The sequence below is a fragment of the Mastomys coucha genome, unplaced genomic scaffold (assembly GCF_008632895.1).
Source record: "Mastomys coucha isolate ucsf_1 unplaced genomic scaffold, UCSF_Mcou_1 pScaffold1, whole genome shotgun sequence".
NCBI lineage: Eukaryota > Metazoa > Chordata > Mammalia > Rodentia > Muridae > Mastomys > Mastomys coucha.
Window position 1 is genome coordinate 53,004,823 of NW_022196891.1, and position 23,192 is coordinate 53,028,014.

A 23,192-nucleotide genomic window follows, 5' to 3' on the forward strand; every position below is an offset into this window, starting at 1 on the left:
ACTCAAGTCTCATGAGGACACTCAAGCCTTGTCTAAGCTCAGAGGTCAGTCTGGTGTTCTCAGCCCTCATCTGAGACCTAGTAGGTGTGGGTGCTAATGAGGTGACACCAAGTCTCAACATCAGAGAATAGCCCTGCCCACAGGAAAGAACCATGTGATCCAGTGGGCAGTCTGTAAAGGCAAAGGCTGCAGTACAGATACACCACATTGTCCCATGAACTCCAAACCAGCAGTCCATAGAACAGGCTCAAGGTCCAGAAGCATTCTTGCTATGGTGGAGATGGGGTGTATATCAGGAGGCAGAAAGGCCCAGGACTCATGTTAGCACTCAGTGTTCGATTTATTTGCAAGATGTCACACAAGTAGCATTCTCCCCTGCTTTTCACTGATCTGATTGAGAACATCAATAGTATCTTTGATCAATGTCTCAAAGATGCCATCAGCCAGCTGCATCTTCACACACAACTCATCCTCATCATAGTTAACCCACTGTGCCTCCTCCTCGTGGAGCTCCTGGACCTGGACATTAGAAGGCAAGATGTTAGCAAATCTGTCACATAAGAGCTAGGAACTCACACCTCCCATGTTATATATAGTTCTGTCCATAATATGTCCCAAAGAAATAATGTCAATACACCTTTAAAATTGGCATATAAACTAAAAATAGCTCCATTTCAACATGATGGTATTCCAGCATTTTGTAGATACTAAAGATAGATTGCGTATAATCCAATGTCTGTGTTAACGTGAGTGCATACAGAAGCTTACAGGAAAGAGAACCCTAGAGTATTAGAACTAAATGACAGCCAGCCATAGTGGTGCATGCCACCTGTGACTCTAGCACTTGGGAGGCTGAAGCAGGAGAGCTGCAAGTTCAAGGTCAGCAAAGACTACAGAGGCTGCCTCTCAAAACAATGTTTTTACAAATGCAACACTGCTCAAGTTTATTTTTAAATTATTGTTACAATTACATTCTTTTTTTTGCATTTTTTAACTCTTGGAATTCCTAGGTAAATGAAAACTAATCAAGTTAGAAACAATGCATCCACGTTTATTGCTTGCTTGCTTTAACTTTCCTTGCTACAGTTTTAAATACCCATACTCCAAGACCACAAACATTGACCTTTTTACAACTGCAGTAGGAAGTAACTGGGATGGGGATGAGGTGGAAGGAGCCCTGAGTTCCAAACTCATCAAAACTAGCTGCAGTTACAGGGTGGCTAACTACAAGTCTACTGACAGAAGAGCCAAGGGATAGCTCCTGGTCTGTCCTGACTTTGGTGCCATTTGGGAGAGTCGGGGTAGCTGAAGTGGGGAGCTAGTCAGTCCTCTACCTCCATTATGAAGCAGCAACATGACTTGCAGGGGCCACAGCACCTGGAGGGGGGAGAAGGGAGAGCAACACGTGTTCCATGTGCACACATCTCTCTGTGTTGGGCCCGACACATCAAAAGGTCACGGCATTATTCTTTCTCTTTGGAGGAAGGCTCACAGGTCTTACACATATCCATTCACCAATCTGTAGCTGCAGAATGGATGGCTCTATTGAAGAGGGTTCTATAACCAAGGAAACTTAAGAGAACACCTCAGTGAATACAATGAACGGCATACTCAAGAGAGTCCATCCTCAAACTAGTTTAACCCAGACTCCTGTGTTTACTAGGCCACAGAATCACATTTAATATATATGAAATGGATCTACCTACCAAGGAACTAATGAAGGCCAACCTAATGTGTGTACTGGGGAACAGCCATACTTAGAGAAATCTAACAAGTAGGTCTGCATAAGAGACCTCACAGTCTCAGTTTAAGTTATATATTTTCCCTTTTTGTAAAGAAGGTCTCAGTCTTTAATATGAAATTTGTTAAATATTTGTCAAAACCAACATTTTAGAGAATTCTGTCATGGAATACTTTTTATGCTTACAGTAGAAATAGCTCATGATAATATTTGTCATCTCTCCAAATGTAATGTGGATTCTCCCTCAAATAAACTTCAAGGTTTTAATAACTGCAGAAGCACTGTTCCATAAGACCTTGCCAACAGTAACTATTGCTTTTTTCCCCAGAGGGCAGCAGACTGTGTGGGGCTGAGTGGAGCCCAGTAGTACAACACATGCTTAGCATGCCACGAAGCCCCAGGTTCAATCCCCAACACCACAGGTCAAGAATCACTTCTGCCTTGGAGCCAACACACTTCCTTTTTGTCTGACTCTCAGATCAAAGCCCACCACACTACTACAATGACAGCTGTAGTTCTGCCTTTATTTCCTTCTAGTCTTCAGAGTCTACTATACACACACCTCCAGATATGTGCGTCTTTGTGTAAAGTACATAAAAAAATCCATTAGCTTAGAAATAAAAGTCAGTCTAACAGTAATCCCCCATGCACACACTGGGTAACCAGGTAACCACAGACTAGATGTGCACGCGTGTGTGCACACACACACTGTAAGACTTCTGAATATGCAATGATCAAATATCAAACATGTAGTGGCTCAGAGATGTTTCTGGTATTACATGTGTTACATGACTGTATGGTCTCAGTTCAGAACATACAACATATGCACTTTGCTCTGTGTGACATTATGCCTGCTATACTATCAAAAGGTGCCCCAAACACCTCAATTTAAATTGAGACTATTGTATGTTATGAATTAGTGTTTTCTGATCTTATAGAGAACAGGATAATGGGAAACAGAACTTTAGTGTTTTCTACTGTTAACTCCTCAGCATGTCAGTATCAAACTAGTTAGTAACTCTATGGACTACATTATGTTTGATTTTAAAAAGTGCTGTTTACTTGTTGACTTGAGTTTCATATAAAAAAATCATTAAATGAATTTTGGCTTTAAATTAGAACAGAATTTCCAACAATTTCTGAAATGGTTCTGCCACTTTGCACTATGGGTTTATGCAAAGTAGTACTCAGCATTGAGAGCTATGGAATCAAAGTATCAATCAACTTTGAAAAATGCCGAAGATGCTCTATGTCCCGAAGTATAAGATATCAGCCAAGATGTGACTCTTTATGTCAATAAACAAGCACATCTATTTCACTGGCATGCAAATGTGGTTTTTGTTTTTTGTTTGTTTGTTTGTTTGTTTTCGAGACAGGGTTTCTCTGTATAGCCCTGGCTGTCCTGGAACTCACTCTGTAGACCAGGCTGGCCTCAAACTCAGAAATCAACCTGCCTCTGCCTCCCAAGTGCTAGGATTAAAGGCATGCGCCACCATTGCCCAACCTGCAAATGTGTTTTAATCAATGTTAAATTTATAGCTATATACCAAGGACATGCTTTAAAAATCATTGATTTATTGTCAGTAAATGTTTGGTTCATATACCTATATACCTGAGACCACATGAAGATTTCTCAGACAAAGTGGGGAGAGTATGAAAGGGAAAAGGTTTAAGACTATGGCAGCGAAATGTGAAGAGAATGTGGCCAGGGTCTTCATGACATCCTTGTGAACAAGCTGGCAAACAGGTTACATGCTGTCTGACTCAAGCACGCTCTCCTGGAAGGTCTTCCTACCTCTGCCCTGTTCAAGCCTTTGTGCTTTCATTCTGCTCCCATCCCCTTCCACCATAAACTGTACTCTGTGCTAGGCTGTGAGCTCCAACAACTTTTTGTTTGTAATTCTCCAGAGCTTAGCATAGTGTAAAGAGAAGGTGCTTGATCAGTGTCTGGAATATAGCTCTTTTTAGTGGCTGCAGAATGTTGGTTTTACAAATTCATGGTTTTGGTTTTTTGAGATGGGTCTCACTTTGTAGTCCTGGTAGGATTCAAACTCATGGAAATCCTCCTGCCTCAGCTTTCTGAGTGCTGGGATTATAGGCACATAAAGCTCAGTTCTTGGTTTTCAAACAATGACTTAGATGGAGGTAGGCATATCAATTGCAGATAATATAAACCTAGGAAACATAGTAGATATTTATAAAGAAGGAACCAACAAATGTGATAACCTGGGATGGTGGCCAAATTCACAAGATTGAGGGTGGGATGACCCAATAGGGTCTCCATACTGTGATTCTAGTCACTCCAACAACTATCAAAGTGCCCGAAAGCAAATCCTGAGCTTATCTCTTTGAGTGCAGCCTTAGAGGCCAAAGGGGAAGGGAGGCTAAGGAGGGTAGCCCACCAGAAGATTCAAATGGCTTTCATTTGAACATTTAAATTATAACTCCTGTCCTGGCCTCTCCTGGTTCCCTTCTTAGGGCTTCGTATTGCTGGTAACTCTTGCCTTTACCCCGCCTTCACATTTCTTCTATCTATGCCTGGCTGTAATACTAATAGAACTATTGATATACTTTTGGGGTCCCCTAGACAGGCCTATCGGATGTGTGCCTCAGCTACCATAGTTGATACTCCGACCCAGAAGAAGCCAGATTTGTCTATCACTTCTGAAATGGCAGTTATGATTACTTTGGAGGGGACAGCAACTCAGGGCATGGACTCAGAAAGCAGCCGTTCTAGAAATGGCCTTAACAGGGTTGCTGGTTTCTCTTCTCCTCCCAAATGAACACTCCTGATTGTGAGCTACACATAAGTTAGGAACTAAAGCTCTAGTCCATAAACCTTGAGGTGAACAGCTTTGGGGTTGGATCTCTAAGTTTTCATGGCAGCAATGAGCATCATCTATATATCCCCCACTGTCAGCTCACTCCTAAATGATCTTAGGGTACCGTTTCAGAGTTGGGGAATGTTACTACAAAAATTGAAATCTACCTCTAGGTGGAGACATACCTCAGCTCTCCTCATTCAGCTGGACAGGTCAAGGACCTGGCTAAGGAGCATCCACTAGGAAGGTAGAAGGTGTTCTCTTCGTTCCTAGAGTTCCTATCCACTAGCCCAGGCCCCCTCAGCTGCCATGAGGTTTGGCTGCATCTGCCTGCCTTTCTAGTCCAAGAGCTGACCTCCATGCAGGCTTATCTCAAAACAGCACGGTTTTCCCCCTTCTCTTCTCCACACTGGCAACTGAGAATTACAGATTGTCTGGGCTGGGGCTGGTGGTGATGGGGGATGGAGTTCAAATTCTAGTAAACTGTCATCAAGCTTTTAAAAAAGAAAGGGGGAGCGGTGCTAGGGAGATGGCTCAATGTGCAAGTATGAGGATCTGAATTCGGATCACTAGTAAAAGCAGGCACAGCTGCACAGCTGTAACTCAGTGTAAGCAGAGGGAAAGACAAGTGAGTCTCAGGGGTTTGCTGGACAGCCAGTGCAGTCAATCAGCGAGTGAGCTCTAGGTTCAATTCAATGAGACACTTTGAAAAGGTAAGGTCGGCAGCAATAATGGAAGACATGGATGAACAGACAAACTGACACATGCATACATGAGAATACACAATCTTAAAAAGGAAATCCTAGTATTTGTATAAAAAGTGAATCTAGAGAAATTAGACTAGTGAAATAGGCCTAACAGATTAAAACTATAGTCTTACTTATATGTGATCTTATTTCTGCATCACAGATACAGAAAGAATGAAACAATGTTGGTCATGTCCAACCAGAGAAGTAAGGTTTGAGATGAACTGTACAGTAGGATGACTAGAGTAAAAAAATAGAATGTACTTTATGTTTCAAATATCAAAGTAAAATTTAAATGTCTTACCATAAAAAAAAAGCCCACCCCCCGGTGACATAGTTTCTCCAACAGTGTCACCCATCCCAAACCCTCCCAGTCTACCACCCGGAGACCGAGCATACAAATATATATGAGCCTACAGGGGCCATTCGCATGCAAACCGCAATGAGGCTGCATGCCTGGAATCTCAGCACTAGAAGGCCAGCCTTGGGTACATTGTGAGAACAAGCTTAACCTGGGAAAACTGTCGAGAGAGACAAACTCCCTAACACACACACAAAAATTAGAACCACAGATTCTAAAAAACCTCAAATTCAAAAACCAGAAAGACTAGGCATAGTGGTTCATACTTTATAATCTCAGGACTCAGGAGGCGAAGGTGGGAAGACTGAGGTGAGATTATTGCCAGTCAGGGTCACACAGTAAGAGCTAGTCCCAACAGACACAAAGTTCTAGCAAGCCTAAGATAAAATTCTAATACAGCTATGTAGAAACATTGGATTAAACCTAAAACACATTTATAATGTGGATAAAAATCTTTTAAAAGGAGCAATAATCTCAAGTCCAACCCCCCAAAATAAAAGGAGTGGGGCCTTAACAGTGGCAAGTGCTTCCAGAGGAAAGAAGAGCGAGTGGTGGGGACAGCAGGTGAAGTTCCCCAAGGAAGGCCATGGGGAACTGGAGAGAGGCAGCAGGACACTTCCAGATCTGGGCAGACATGCCTGCACATGTAGCATGAGGACTAGAAGGCAGGGTAAGCCAAGAATCCACATCTACCTCAGAACTCACACAGCACAGCCACATGCACTTTCCTGGAGGAGTGTTGTGGGTGCCTCAGGAACAAGAGAGGTCAGATTACAACGACATAGGCTCTTCCTAAGGCTCAGGCCAACTGTCAGAATTCTGCTTTTAGCTTTCTTTCACAAGTAAGAAAGAGCTGCTGAGGGCTGGGCGGTAACTCTGAGTGCCCAAGGCCTGCGCAGCAACAACAAAAGGCAAGGGTTGAAACAGACAGTTTAGGTAAAGACTGAGAATCTGAAAACCAGAGTTAACAGAATCCTAAAGTTTGTACTTGAGGATTGGGGCAGCCAACTCAGACTGCAGGAGAGACACAGAGACAATGGTCTTATGTTACTGTCTACTCGTTCCATACCTTTGAAACATTTTTATAAGTAAACATGTAAGATTTAGAAAAAAGAGACAAGATAGAAAAAAGATTTAGACAAGAATGGGCTTTAAAAAGGAATGAAATTACAGCTAAATAAATTCTTAGTGAATATTCAAAAATTGGTAACAAGCAAGGCTCTCCCATGTGACTGTCACATTTATAGCTGCAGCCACAACACTGTAAACTCTGCACATGCTCAATGGCACTTCACTTCTGCTAACTAGTCCTAAGGAAATCACCAGGAAAAAATGTGCAAGAAATACAAGATGTTCATTACAGCAGAGTACTGGCTAAATAAATTACAATATATCCACAAGAATGATTGCTTCTATACAAAAATAGAGTGGTCAGTCAAAAGTAACAGAAACTAGCCTTGGCCGAGGCAGCCATTTTCCAGTACTCCACAAAGTGACAAGCACAAAGGGAGCAGGAGAGGCCCCGCCTTTAGCTGTTCCTCTGGACACATCACACAGGTTGACAAGAATGGTGACAAAGATATCAAGAGAATGGGCACTGTTCAAGTGAGTGTCTCAGGAAGGTTACTGTGGTAGAACTAGAAGAGCCTATGGCGCTGCCCAGCATGCTATTGGCAATGTTGTTGTAAACAAGCAAGTTAGGGTCAAGATTCCTGCCAAGAGAATTAATGTGCACACTAAGCATGTTGCGCACTCTAAGAGCTGAGATGGCTTCTTGAAATGGGTGAGGGAAAATGACCAGAGAAAAGGAAGCCAAAGAAAAGGACACTTGAGCTCAGCTCAGCACCCGCAGGCCTCATCCACAGAAGCACACTGAGAGAGAAGGAATCAGAGGGAGCCTGAGCCAGTGAACAAAACGGAGAGAAAAGGCCAGACTACTACAAATCTGTATGTGGGCATATGAAATGAGGACATCTGCAACAAAGACAAATAGCTACATTTTATTACATAAAACAATCATTCCAAAAAGGAGCTATAGTCTCCATTTAGGAAATTCTCTCTAGAAAAAACATAAAATCTGCACACACTGAAACACTGAGTTATTTCGATGGTAATATTTTTTGATTAATCAGAACTTTCTAAATTTTCTAAAATAAGCCATGAGTATAATAAAAAATTCTTATTTTTGAGCCTTCTGTACTAAATGATTTGCTGTTTACACCTTCCTATAAAATGTAAAACCATGAGTTTCTATAAATCCTAGATTGTCCAATAGTAAGAGACAAGTTTAGTTGTATTTCTGTTATTCGTTAGTTCAAGAAATTAATATTGGTATTTCATCATATACTAAGAATTAAAAAAAGCCATGTAAAAAGCTATAAGAATGGAAAAATATGACTAGCAAAGGACATTCATATAATATATTTTTCTTATTTTATTTATTTCTTATTTATGTTAAATTCTTTTTTTTTGACAACTATGTGGTACACATCTTTAATCCTAGTATGCAGGAAGCAGAGGCAGAGGCAAGTGGATCTCTGTGAATTTAAGGCCAGCCTGTCTCTAAAATAAAATGTAAAGAGTTAAGTTGAAAACTCTGTTTTGAGAGAAGGTCTGATTATAGCCCAGGCTGGTCCTGAACTCTCAACCTTCATCTTTTAGCCTCTGGAGTGCTGGGACTATAGGCCTATACTTTTTATGTACCACTATGTCTGAAAATCTCTTCAATTCTTATAACATAGACATAATCTTAAATTTCAAATGAAGCATCTTATTTGTTTAATATTTGAGGATTTTCAGGTATCATGTTGAGAAATACCTCTGTTTAAATGGCCCTGTGTGGTACTATATATAAGCCTCTGGTGTCAGAATATAGTACCTTCATTTTGTTATGTTTCATAAAGAGCTTCAGATCAGTCTGTTTATTATTCACATCTTAGATAATTTATTTACTACTACTGATTATTGGTTTGGGCCTGAAGATAGTTCCAAACTGCTGCCCTCCCCTTCCACTATTAAAATGATGCCTTCCTAACTTTTGATGCCAAAGCCTCACTAGCAAGAAGTCTTGCACAGTAAGCATTTATGTGCTCAGCTTGTATCCTACCTACGCCTGTTTGTTTACACAGACTTCAAATACTTATCTAATACATTTTGCTAAACATTCTCAAGTAGCTGTCTTCCACTATTATCCCGTTAGCTGTCTCCTCTTCCACTTTTATTTCAAGCATTCATCCATGATTTCTTAATTTATAACTATAAATTTAAATGTAACCTTGCAGTTTCCTCCCCTTGAAGTCCTTGCTTCAAAAATAAAGTCATTCAGGATAGGCAACACATGGGGAGGGTCAGGCGTTGTATAGTAGTAACACAGCCATGCCTGTAATTCCAGCTCTTAGAAGGCTGGAGCAGGATGACTGAATTCAGAGGCCAACCTGTGCTACACAATGAGACCCTGTCTCAAAAACAAAACAAAAATACAAAAGCATAGCACCTACAATTATGCACTGTACTTAATAATGATAATAAGTAACTATTACTGGTTTATGTATATCTTAGCCTATACTTTTTATTATTAGAGTGTACTCCTACTTATAAATAAAAGTTTACTGGAAAATAGTATGCCATATTAGTCCCGCAGCAGCTGCATCCATCTGATATTTGCCCTGTCTCCTAAAAGCATCAAGTGGCCATGTCAAATGGCTGACCTATATACCTTCTAGGTTTGTGTGAATACTGTCCTAAGGATAAATTTTGAAAGTATATTCCTGTTAAGCAACACACATGCCTGAAAAATAAATACATATTTAATTCTCTTAATTTGATCAGATGGGTAGTTATCACCTTCATTTTGCAAACAGAGAAAAGAGACCTAACAGGTTCTATACACTTGGCAGGGTAAGAGCAGACAGCCTGGCTCCAGGACCCACACCACTCCCCTGTTACTTCACACCTTCATCTGAGGTTCGCTCAAGGTTTGATTCGTCAACTTTTCCACAAATGTCTGTTGGCTAAGTTAAAATTCTTGTTCAATAGAACAAAAGAAAGCCATTCCTCAAACTGCAGAGAAGAATGCAGCAGATGAAGGTGTGGAGGTGCAATCTCATGCATTCAGGGTTAATTAATTACGTGCACTCTTCCAGCTGGAATCTCTCTACACTCTGAGTTAGGGTAATGCGAACACTGACCAGGATGTGATCTACTCGGTCTCTCTTCTTCCGTCCAAACTTCATCATTTTCTGCCAATCTGTTTTGTGGTTTGGCTCCTTCTTAAGACTAAACAGTTTGAGTACTTCAGTTGTTATGAAGTGCTGTTGAAACGAGAGGGGTAAACAAGCACACGTCCTTAGGATCACATGTTTACAACTCCAGAGTCAGCTTTATGCTCAGAGTATTTCTGGTAGAAGAACACAGTTTTCTTCCATTTAATTCCTCTCACAACACGGAGGGAAAGGCATCTCAAACACTCAGATTGTATTTACTTAACAATTTTATTTTTATAGAACATATAAAAGTAAAACCAATGGTATATCTTTTAAGAAAAATCACTTCAGCCGGGCAGTGGTGGCGCACGCCTTTAATTCCAGCACTTGGGAGGCAGAGGCAGGCAGATTTCTGAGTTCAAGGCCAGCCTGGTCTACAGTGTGAGTTCTAGAACAGCCAGAGAAACCCTGTCTCGAAAAACCAAAAAAAAAAAAAAAAAAAAAAAAAAAAAAAAAAGATTTGAGTTTTAAAAGAACCACAACCACTGCTCTTTTAGGAATAAACACTTTATGTGTTTATGCGTGCACATGGAGGCCAGAGGAGCGTGCTGGATTCCTTGGGGCTGGAGTTACAGTCTGTTGTGAGCCAGTCAACATGGGTGGGTGCTGGGAACTGAACTTGGGTCCTTTATAAGAGTAGAACACATGCTTAACTGCTCAGCTGTCTCTCCAGCACGTCACTGCTAACTGGTAATGAAAACATAACATGTATCTCCAATCTGGAAATGCCACCACACGAGCAGTGAGGAGCACACACCTCCAACTCAAACATTACATAAAAACCCTGACAGCGCTGCAGAAACAAAGGCAGGCCTACAAAGACTGGCAAAGGCCTGCTGCTTTGTTTTGGTTGTCGAGACAGAGTATTATTGCTTTGTGGCCTAGGCTGGCCTTAAACTCATTGTAATCCTCCTGCCTCAGCCTGGATATGCTGAGATTATAGGCATGTGCCACTATGTGCATCTGTAGCATGGGAATTTAACTATTAACAATATCTAATCACCCATCCTTAAAAATCCATTTAGAGTTAAAAATATTAAAAACTTAGTGCTAAAGTGAGTATGCAGTATTTACTCCATGCTTCATGTATACACATATGATATACAGTATCTAGTTATGTTTCTACATATGATATGCAGTTTGATGATGGCCTTTCATATTAGGTGTTTTATCTTATTTTAGCTTATTATGTTATTAACAATATGTTTTTATTACTTTTAAGGGTATTTTAATAAACAATGATCTCAGTGGAGGAGAAAGATATATCTATAAATCAGAATCACTGGACAAGATTCTCAAACTGCTGTTGTGAGCCCGAAATTCTACTACTCTGTCTATAGACAGGCACATGATGTACTCAAGAGCTTTATTAACCTAGCTGAGGGGAAGGTGTAGAATGTGCAGTATATTTTGAACATGTTTCTGTGAAGGAGCAGATGTAAGTAGCTGAGGATCTGAGGGCCGCATGGTCTTCGTCATCTACCTGTCATCATCAAACTGCACCGCTGGAGCAGGAGAGCAGTAAGCACGGCAAGTCTGGCTGTGGTCCAGCAACCCTTGATTGGGAGAGCCTATGGCTAGATACGGCCCATGGCCCATAGTTTGCCAGCCTCTGACCACATATAACATAGCTTACAAATAAATTAGTGTCTGCAAGCATAAAATCTTTTTTAGAAGGCTTTTTAAGATTAAGTCTGAAAACCTCAACTCCTAAACCTCACTGCTGAAGAACAGCCCTGGAATCGATAGTGTTAACAACTGCACACTTGAGAGCAGAATTTCAGGCTCCTTCCTCAGAAGCTCCATCTTAAGCACACCACATGATTTTTATGCACATACAATAAATCTGAAAAGGAAACTTCTGTAGCCAGGCCCGTTAGCTCCAGGATGTTATCTTAGCACTTAGGAGTCTCAAAGACAAAGGACTGTGAGTTCAAGGTCAGCATAGGCCCTATCTCAAACAATACATAACAACAAAAACAACAACAAAACTTGCTGACAGAAGAAAATACATGAATTGGGATAGACTACACCAGTGTGCATGTAAGAGCTGACTGTCCAGTGCCGAAAGGCCAGGAGTCAGTACCCTGGTTCACAGTAACCCTCTATTACTGTTGACATATAGAATATATGACACGGAGTCATCGTACTCATGGTATATACAGAGAAGCGCCCCATGCTGTCACTCATGGATCTGTATAAATCAATAGGAGACTGGTAACTGAGAGTTTGTAGCTTACCTTGATCTCATCAAGGTTATTTGGATTTTTCACACGTCGGAAATAACTAGAATTGATTCTACATGGCTTCATCCAGACAGGCTGATTCAAGTTGGGATCCTCAGCAAATATTTCCTCAAAAATCTCTTTTGTTAAATCAAAAACAGCCTTAACAGAGAGAAAAGAAAAGAAAGGGGAAAAAAGAAACAAAACAACAGTAAGAAAGTGGCTGGGAACCCAAATTTCAGACAATGGTAAGGACTGAAGAACAGGGTCTTTTTGTTACCTGTTTGTAGACTCTGGTACTTGTGCTTCCTATGTCGAGACCTTTACAGGCAGCGCCAAGGAACTTGGCAGGAACACTGAGGCCATGCAGGTCTTGACCCAACTCTTTCCACTTCCAAAGCTCCTCCGCTGCGGTATGTACAAGGCTTTCTACTTCTTCTACCGTGTGGGGAACTGCCAGTAATGTCTCACATGGCTTCTGGGGTGCTCGCTTAGGTTCTGCCATTAGAGGTACGATTGTTTCTTCTGCTTTATTTTTTTGGATCTTGTGAGAAGAACTCAAACCAAAATCTTCATCAAACCAGTCTTGATCATCTAATGTGCTCAGGAACTCTCGGCTGATCTCAAGTTCAGCAAGTCTCTTAGCTAGCTCTTCCTGCCCACTGGCACCAAACACTGGGCTCTCCTATAGAAATAAACATTCAAATAAAGGACTATTTAGTGACTTTACCTTACTAACAGCTTTTGAAAGATAAAGCACACCTATTACTTGTATGTTTTAATATCTCTTTAAGAAATGTGAAATTACAATATCATGGTCACTGATGAATAAGAAAAACCTATCTTTCCACCCTTCTGCTTATAAAAACCTAGTCATTAAATTTTATAATAAAATACATATTCATTAGGTTTTTTTTTTCCTTTTACATATCATTAATCATTCTATTTCTGAAGAACTACCACTAGGATTCTGACATGGGATAAGAAAATTCTTACCTTTGGTGATTATTTGGCTCAAGTTAATCAAAATCATTACTTTCCTTAGTTATCCATGGGCAACCTAAGCAAGCGGACAGTCTGAATCTATGTCATAGAGGGTAGATTTCAGTTTTATCAGAATCACCACCACAACTGCTAATCTCTGTAGAGTACCATAACTGACTAGATAGGTGAAAAGAGACCTGGGTTGAGAACCACTGGGAAGTTCCAAAGAATGTGGGAGGAGATATACTTTGTGGACTGTATACAGGGCCATCAATAGAGTAGTTTAAAAGAAGTTTCAGTTCCCACAACCTGACAGTGTTCATGACAACCCTATGGTGACTACTCATGACATAACAGAGGGCAATTATACTTCAGACAGAAAAACAGTTACAAGTACTCTAAAAACAGTATCTAATAAGCAGCAGGCTGGGGAGATGTCTACCCCAAAAGGAATTAGACCCTTCTCTAGATAAATACTCACAGGTCTGGGACACATATCTGGAGAAGAAATCTCTTCCTTTTCATCTTCCAACTCAGACCTTAAAAAGCGACTTGGGACACTGGGTGACAGCTCCTCAGTGTTCTGGGGTGGGCCTTGGGGTGGTACTTTCTTTTGCTCAAGAAACTCCTGATTGCTAAGGTGGATTTTCTCATTTCTAGCCTTTTGGACCTGCTGTAGTTGGCTAACTGTGTCTTTCACAAAGACTTGTAGCAGACTGTCTGTTAGCAAGCTCACTGTCTCCAGCTGCTGCTTACACTTTTGTTCTTCACTTATTGATGACTTCAGCTGGGCTTCTAATTGGTTTTTTTCTCTTGTTAAAAGATCCAGAAGGGGGGTAGAAGGTTTTTCTGAAACTTGAGAATAAAAGTTCTCTTCCTTCTCTGCAAGCTGCTGTTGCTTTGTTTCTTCAGAAAATGTGTTGTCTGAAGCAGTGGCACGTGCGGCAGCAGGAACATTCTCTGTGGCATCAGAAGCAAGGGCTTTGTTCTCCTTACAAGAAATCAGAGGATCTCCTGAAGACTGTTGGTGACCATGGACTTCCAGGACCTCAGCAGAGTCTGTTTGTGTGTTAAGGCCTCTATTTTTATCCACTGAGGCATCTGTATCATGCACACTAGGTAGTGAGTTCTCACAAAAATACTCAGCTATATTGTCTTCTCTGTCTTTTAGACATTTTATATCTTTCTGCTCTTGATTATAGGGCTGGTACTGTTCATCTGAGTGGGATTCTTCTTCATTTATGTCAACATAGTCATCCAAGTTCTCTAGAAGGTGAGATATTTTTTGAGGAGGCGCAAAAATACCATGCTTGTCTTTGCACACAAAATATACAATCCCATCATATGTTCCATTGTTGTTGCCTTCAGGCTTATCCAGTTCTACTCCAGCCCAAAATCCTTTAGCAAAGTCAGTCTCACCTTTGAACCGAAGAGTACCCGGCTGAACATTGCCAATCAACACCCTATCCCCAATGTGGAAATCTAGTAGCTCCTCCATGGCAGAAACTGCAGCCAGGGGAAGGGGCTCAGTCCCCCCCTGCTCGTGCCCCACGTCGCTGCGCTCCTTACTCTTCATTAGCTCGGTTGGGGACCTGAGCTCCAGCAGCCTTTCAGAGTGGACACCACTGTGGACAGAGAGGCTTTTCTCACCCAGGCACTCGCTGATCTCCTCATCACTTCCAGACCCAGTGGTTCTGCTTCTAGAGCTCCTTGTGAGCTGTGACTTATCTCTGAGAGACTGAGAGTCTTTCCTGAGTGACGGTGATGATACCTCAGAGTCATCTTTACTAATCTCGTCAGCTGAAATCTCTTTCTTGAAAGAAGACACTTCAAAATCTTCAGAGTAGGAGGATTCTTTAGGAACAGAAAGGCCTCCTGACACTGGGGAGTCCCTGTTTTCTCTGCATTCTTGCTCAGGGATGCCTCCTGCTGAATGACTGCCATCATCTGTACTTTGATTGGACTGATTCTCTTTTAGTACTTCCTCTTTTCCATGGACCGTTTCTGTGACTGGTTTAACTGAGTCCTGCTGCACACTTGCAGAGTGTGAGGCAAGCTCTTTATTTGACAGGGTTTCAGAGGTCAGGTCTAGCTTCAGTAGGACTTCAGATGCCCCTGACTGCTTACAACAGGCATCTTCAACCTCACTCCTCTCCAGTTTCATGGATTCTACTTCTTGGATTTCTGATTTCTGACTAGAATCTTCAGCCTTAGCCTCTGACACGTCATAAATCCAATCAGGTGCATTTAATTCCTTCACAGGAGACGATGAGGGTGCACTTTCGAGAGAGTCTCTAGACTCTGTCTGTATTTTTCTAGATGACAGAACTGGAGATGAGGCCTGCAAATGTTCTATCCAGCTGTCCACCTCAATTCCTCTCTTTGCATATGCAGATAATGACCTTTCTGATATGGCTCTCTCAGAACAGGATAATGAAGAATCTTAAAGAAAAAAAAATTATTTAATCACAATCTTTCAGTTCTGAGACCCAAAATTTAAATAAAAGCCAACTCACACTTAAGAAAGCGCTGGTCAATTGCTCTGATTATCATATGAGGTTATTTTTTACTATCTTTTAAAAAACTATTAAAAATAAACAGAATGTTAAAAATGTTTAAGTTTGGAATAATTTATAAAGTAACTTATAAACTCAGTTTATGACACTATTATTTAACATGCTCACTGGGAATATGGCCATGGGAAAGCAGGCTATATAAAGATGTTATGTCTTCAAGCAGAAGAACACAGTAGACTTCTATTATTCTTCTTAAAAATAAATTTTTGGTGGCTAGAGAGATGGCTTAATGGTTAGAATTTGCTATTCTAGTAGAGGATCCAGGTTCATTTCCCAGTGCCTACATGGCAACTCACAACCATCTGTAACTTAAATTCCAGGGGATCTGATGCCCTTTCCTCAGGCATGAGACACACATTTGGTGCACAGGCATACATGTAGGTAAAACACCCATACATATACAATACAAATTTTTTTAAATGTAATGAGTTTTTCTGGAGATCCTAAATTCTCTAATGTGTGTGTGTGTGTGTGTGTGTGTGTGTGTGTGTGTGTGTGTGTGTAAAAGAGAGAGAGAGAAAGAGAGAATGAAAATATGAGATTATTTCTGAAAATTTATGACTTTAACGACTAAAGTTAGCAAACTAAGAAGAAAGCATAATATAATGAGCTAACAACTCATGAATTAGGTTTTGCATTCAAATCTCCACTTTACCATTAATGTCAAGGAAATTAATGTCAAGGAAAGGCAAAGCTTTTATTTGCCTCAGTTTAGTTTCTTAATATGATTACATTTTGTTTTCAGTAATCATTTTCTAGGAATCTTTGAGTTAAATTGAAAAAAGCTACATACAATTATTTATCACTTTTATAACAGATAATCGGAGGAACTTAGAAATGTTAATAGTATGCAGCTACTTGATTTTCATGCCTCCCTTTTTATCAGAAATGTGGGACAATAAAAACTGGCTTAAAAAGAACTGAGTATTGGAACTTAAGTCCCCTATAGACGCTGCACTTGGGATTCTAAGGTAAAGGGGTGACTTGAGCCCAAGAGTTTCTCTTCAAAGTAAGCAACAATCCAGATCCTGTCAGAGAAACAGAACAGAGAAAGGTGAAGTGTGTGTGACTAAACATTCAACATAGTTGAGGAAACACACTCTTCTAAATTAAAAAGCTCTGTGTGTGTGTGTATACACATGGGGTGCTGTAGAGTCCAGGAGAGCTGGCCCTCTGGAGCTAGAGTGAACCAGCAGTTGCAGCCAGTCTGAGGTAAGTGCGAGGAACCTAACTTGGAAAAACATTCCATGCTCTTATGTGCTCAGCAATTTCTGCGACCCCAGAAATTCATTTGTGCAGAGGTAGAATTCTGTAGGCCTTAAACTATGTCTACACAACTTTGTTCTTTCAGGAACATACCAACATGTTCAGCGATGGATGCCAAGGACCCTCTGGAACGCTCTGACTCTGTTACAGATTTCCAAGTTTTTGCTGTTTCAGATCTGAAGTGGAAAAAGTAATAAGGTGAAATATAACGCAGATACTGTACGACTGACAACAGTAAGCAGGCCTCCTTAGACAAGCCTCTCCTCTTCCCTACAGCAGGTACTTTACACAGCAGCCTGTTTCTGACTCTTGTCATTCTCTGAGGATGAACTCAATGAGACCATCAGGCTTCAGATAGCTTCCCTTGTCTTTTTAGCTACAAATTCATCTAGATTTCTAACCATTCAACTTCCTTTCCTGCTGCTCTCTGAAGACAAAAAGCACATCTTTTATATTTCTTCCCTTGTTTTATATGTATGCCTCAACCATTAAAATTAAAACAAAAAGTACACACACACATTCTCTCTCTCCCTCCCTCCCCTCCTTCTCCTTCTCCGGCGACTTGCTCACCACTAAGCCACACTCCCAGCACCTCCTTGTTCCCCACCTTCCTTTCCTACAGCTGCTAGCCATGCTGTTTGGTTTCTGCCTTTTGCTTATAATAACTTAAATGTTATTTAGTTTTATTTACTATTTGCATCCCTTTTTTCTCTAAATGCATGCTTTTCCAGCTTTATCTACTCTCTATACCTATATGTATCTAATATTTTCAGAATCTCACTCCTTGACACCCACACAACTCTATTTGTATGAATCATAACATCTCAAAATTAATACTTAAAACAAAAAACCTCTTTGCTTTTAGGGTAATGAAAGCCTAGCTCCATTGACTAAGAAATACAGGAGCCCTCCATTTCCTGTTTCCCATCTCATTAACGAGTTAGACAATACCACTTCTTAGACATTTCTAAAGTCTAGTTTCTATTTTCATTACTGCTCCTTCTTTGAGGCTTGGCTTGGACTTCTTCTCTTTTGGCAACTAAGCCTATTTCTTCTAATCTTTCCATAATATAGAAGGTAGAAAGATCTTTGTGAATACAGATGTTTTCTGATGTTGGAGACTGCACATAAGCTAAATGTGCTGATATTCTACTGGTGAGCAACAGCCCTACCTAACTGCTGCTTTAAAAAAATATCTAATACCCTGATTAAGAAGGCCAATCAATGAGTACTTAATTTACTTATGTGTATCCCAAGCTGACCCTGAGCTTGCTAATGTAGAGGGGTGACCTTGAACTTCTAATCCTGCCTTCACTTAGTGGAGTTATAGACAGTTGTGAGCCACCCAAGTGTGGGTGCTGGGAATTGAACTTAAGTCCTCTACAGGAGCAGTATGTGTTCTGAATTACTGAAAAATCTCCCTAGCCCTTATTTATTTATTTATTTCCTTCCTTCCTTAAAGAAATGTGTGTGGGCGTTTTGCTTGCAATGTACGGCTGCTGCAGTGGCTACAGATGCCAGAAGTGGTCATCAGACTCCCTGATCTTAGGTTTACAGGCTGCTGTGAGCTGCCATGTGGAGATTTGAACAAGGTCCTCTAGAATGCTGAGCCCTCTCTCCAGCACCTTAGGTTAGGGGCTGGATAATATATAAGAGCTGCACTATGTATGTCAGGCTGACCTGGAGCTCACTATGTAGCATAGATTGGTTTAGACCTCTTGAATGCTGGCATTTCAGGCAGCAAACACCACACTCAGCAAAGCATTTTAGCTTGTTCCTGTTTTCTTATATCAATGGGGATAAAAATCCAGTCTTATGGATGGTATGCAAGTGTTCCACCACGAAGCTGTCCTGGCCTTCAAAATCCTTTAAAAACAACTTGAAAGGCACACACCTCACAGTAAAGCGTGAGCCACTAAAGCTAAGTGAACACAAGGCCTTCCTAATGTGGCTTCTCATTTCTCCAGTCTCTCCGAGTTCCAGTGAACCACTAAAGCTAAGTGAACACAAGGCCTTCCTAGTGTGGCTTCTCATTTCTCCAGTCTCTCCGAGCTCCAGTAGTACCCTACCACATTTTAGTACCTTTTAGGATGTGTCCACCTGTTTTTTTCTCTTTGTTATTCACTCTTCTAAGAAACATATGCTTGTTTCTCAGAAGCCTCTTACCCACTGGTTCAAACCATTTAACTGTTATAACCTGATTTTTTAATCTAGTATAATACATATTCTACTATTGCTATCTAGTCCTTTGTGTATTTTTTTACTGGATATATAATATTCTATTACCTGAATAGAATCATAATTTCTTGAGATATTTCACTCATTTTTAGAATTAAAGATCATTTCCAATGTTTTATAAATATAAATGAATGTTATAAACACAAAGTTTGCTATAATAAATATACTTAGTACAAATAGAGATTTTTGATATGACATATTTTATCAAGCTAATTTTTTAGACACAGGGTTATGGAGTTAAAGATTACAGGTATTTCTGCTTTCTAAAACACTGCCTTGTTTTCCAAGGATCTCCACTCGGCTCTCTGCTCCTGCTGTAGTACCAAGAGACGAACTCTCACTGCACCACCTGGTGCAGGTTCACAATACACACTGCATCTCTGCTTCCTCAGTTACTGTGTAACACTTTGTTTATTAAACAAACAGTATTTTTACTTGTCAAACATTTTTTGAGATTTTACTGCTAGTTAAAAGATCACTTCTACTAAAAATCTTTCCTTATCTGTTATCAAATATATCCAAATATATTTAAGTTTTAAAAGTTGTTACCTGTGAAGTGGATGTGGCTTGATTTTGGGTTTTTCAGATACGGAGGAGAGAATCTTAATTTGAAATTTGGATGTTGGGGATGTGTCCAAATCTTGACTGAGCTCACCTTCAGTTTTCTTAATGAATTCATCATAAGTCTGGAAGAGTTAGAGAAGTTATTATGCATAATGTTCTAAGAGATATTTTAAATTGTAAGAATATTTAAAAATTTTAAATAGCATAATTTAAATATTCAACTAGTAAAAAGACAGAATATAAAGATTCCCTCCCTGCTCCCCGTCATATCTTCACCACTGTAGAAAATGAAGCAACAAATTATAGTTTCAATCCAAACAAAATATGAATGATAATCACCCAGGCACACTAAAATCTTTGTTATATGCTATTTTCTGCAGTCTACACTCTTATTTTGTGGCTTTGCAGGCCGCATTGGGGATTGAGGTTGGTAGCTTTAGCTGACCTAGAATTTATACTATGCAGAGCAGGACTTGAATTCACAGAGACCAATCTGCCTCTGCCTCCTCCTAGTGCTGGGACTAAAGACTTGAGCTACAACACCCTGCCTTGTATGTTGTTTTGTTTCAGAGTTTCACTGGCTGTAAACTTCTTAAGAAATAGAAGTTGGGGGAAATTGAGTGTAACCAGTCAGAAGGTCAGAATCACTAACACTGGTGCCTGGTTATTAAAATACCCAGTCTTTATTAACCACCAGAACGTCAATGCTTCGTAACTAGCATTAGTATGGCATTTAAGATGGACCCTCCATCTATTACATGCCTCTTCCACCTGGAGGGCTAAACTCAATTGTATAACTCTATTGGATGTAGTAGCTTAAAATAAAAGCTCAACACTTTTTATTCAGGCTATATTTATGTCTGGCCTAAACTAGACTAAAAAGATTTCTAGGCAATAAATCTTTATAGAGTGAAAGAATGATTGATAGATCCTTGCTAATTATTATAAATTCTTAATTTCTGGACTAAAATCCCCACTAGATAGGTAGATAACTCTTATCTTGCATATTATCTTCATTGGAATTACCCATTTTTTTTTTAAGATTTATTTATTTATTATATGTAAGTACACTGTAGCTATATTCAGACACCCCAGAAGAGGGCGGCAGATCTCATTACAGATAGTTGTGAGCTGTTGATGGGATTTGAACTCAGGACCCTCCAGAAGAGCAGTCAGTGCTCCTAACTGCTGAGCCATCTCTCCAGCCCAAGGAATCACCCATGTTTTTACAAATTTTAGTATTAATCATTAACTAAGCATATATAACATGCTGGCCCATCTAGCTAGGTCTATATAAAAGGTATAGATACTCATATCTGAAAGCAATACTGATCTAATTTTAGTTTATTTATTAAATCTGTGACCAATAAATCCCTTTTTCATATAAATTGCCATGTATACTTATTTCTCTATGACATAATGTAATTTCAAAACTTAAAACACATAGCAGTCTTTCATTTTTATTTAGCCACTCAGCCAAATGTTGAATGAGATGGATCATGAGGTACTTTTTCTAGAGATTTTCTATCAATGAAGTATTTTTTACAACTTTGTAACATTTTTTTGAGACAGCATTTGGTATGTAGCACAGGCTAGGCTCAAACTTGAGATCCTCTTGCCTCAAATTCCTAAGTACCAAGATTATAATAAAGTGCATTTTTAGCAACACTGTTTATTCTTAATTTATTTCCAGTATTAATTTAATGGCTCGGCATTGCATGACCAGTCAGATAAAGCTGAAATTTGTCTAGCCATTAAGTTTCTGAATGTCACCTCCGCTTTTGAACTGCTTTCCCACATGAACTCCCAGCACAGCCACGGTGCCTCTGCTGCTGCTTAGTTAATGATTAATACTAAAAACATGGGTGATTCCTTGGGCTGGAGAGATGGCTCAGCAGTTAGGAGCACTGACTGCTCTTCTGGAGGGTCCTGAGTTCAAATCCCATCAACCACGTGGTAGCTCACAACCATCTGTAATGAGATCTGCTGCCCTCTTCTGGGGTGTCTGAATACAGCTACAGTGTACTTAATTCCCTAGAGCTGGGGTTGCAGTATATAGCTCATAATGATCTGGAACTCACTATGTGGGTCAGGATGGATTTGAACTCACATTTCTATTTCAGATTCCTAAGGTGATTATAGGAATGTGTGGCTATCTAGGGCTGGTTATCTATTATAACCACTCTTCTGACTTCAAAACACTAGTTACCATGCCTGGTCTGTCATCATGTGATGTACCCATGCAAATGTTTATTATTTCCACATTTACTAAAAGGCCTATTTTCATGGGAAAACATAGAATTTGGAATTAGAAATAAATAAAACTCCTTCTTTTATCATTTGTGGGCTGTGTGTCCCTGGATCCTTAATCTTATTGAAACTCAAGAGGTACTACCCATATTTCACTGCTCTGGGGATAAAATAAGATGCATCCAATTATCTGAGTATAATCAGCCAAAGCTGAGTACAATTTTTAAATAATCATCATATAAAAATAGCCATTTTATTTTCGTAAGGAAATTAGTCAATGGGTAAAAATTAAAAGGACAGATAACTTGGTTCAACACAGCAATGCACTTTCACACACTTGGTAAACTTGAAGCTCTAACAGTTTCAAATGTTTTGAAAATTTGAAAGTGTCCAGGCAGAAGCGGTGGCATAAGGACAGACTGCTGTACTAGGACAAGGAGGCTAGGGCAGCAGGGAGAGGCTGTAGAGAGGAAGGGGAGGCTGGGGGAAGGAAAGAATGAAAAAGAAGGTAAAAGAGGCAGGGAGAAAGGAGGGGAAGAGGGAAATAGACAGACAGAGATGAGGTATGTAGAAAAATCAGCCAGAGGCAGTAATAACGAGGAGGCTGCACAGATGGTACAGGGTAAGGGTCCCAGAACCCGAGCCAGGCTCTAGACTAATGACAACAGGAATGGGATAGAACAAAGGGCCTCGGTAGAAGAACAATCAGGGAACTGGACTCTAGGAGGAGACAGGAGGAGGACGGCAGCACAATCAGACTTAGTGTCAGGCAGAGCATGGAAGGCTGCTAGAGCACAGGAGGGAGGCAACCTGCTGCTATCAATTAGGAGCTGTCCTAAATTAGCCCAAGGGTTGTGTGGCCTTCTTATGAGAACAGAAGGGCAACAACAGTGTGAATATCTAGATCTATCTGTCTGTCCATCCATCTTAATCTTTTTAAGAGATTATGGATAATCTTTTTTTATCACCATGATCTTTTTGAGACATAGTTTCTCTGTGTAGCTCTGGCTGTGCTGGGACTCGCTCTGTAGACCAGGCTAGACTCGAACTCACAGAGATCCACTTGTCTGCCTTAAGAGTGCTGGGATTAAAGGCCACCACCACTGCCTGGCCAGTACCATTATCAGAAAATTTTTTATTTTAATATTTAATATTTA

The 23,192-nt window shown here is 40.2% G+C and overlaps 1 protein-coding gene and 1 long non-coding RNA gene across 4 annotated transcripts in view; one reads left to right on the forward strand and one right to left on the reverse strand.

Annotated features, from left to right (window-relative positions):
• Window positions 1-316: 316 nt before the first annotated feature.
• The window catches only part of Cep350 (centrosomal protein 350), a 157,697-nt gene continuing 134,821 nt past the window's right edge, over window positions 317-23,192 (reverse strand). For all 3 annotated transcript variants that reach the window (XM_031385383.1, XM_031385392.1, XM_031385375.1), the window contains 7 exons: window positions 19,771-19,907; window positions 17,077-17,159; window positions 13,623-15,583; window positions 12,438-12,842; window positions 12,173-12,319; window positions 9,858-9,980; window positions 317-519 (listed from right to left, as the gene is read on the reverse strand). In XM_031385383.1, the coding sequence (XP_031241243.1) occupies window positions 355-519; window positions 9,858-9,980; window positions 12,173-12,319; window positions 12,438-12,842; window positions 13,623-15,583; window positions 17,077-17,159; window positions 19,771-19,907 (3,021 nt within the window). In that variant the 3' untranslated portion in view covers window positions 317-354. The remainder of the gene's footprint in view (window positions 520-9,857; window positions 9,981-12,172; window positions 12,320-12,437; window positions 12,843-13,622; window positions 15,584-17,076; window positions 17,160-19,770; window positions 19,908-23,192) is intronic.
• Window positions 17,073-19,660, forward strand: LOC116101677. Its single transcript, XR_004122895.1, has 2 exons — window positions 17,073-17,262; window positions 19,510-19,660. It is a non-coding gene; the product is annotated as an uncharacterized LOC116101677 (long non-coding RNA).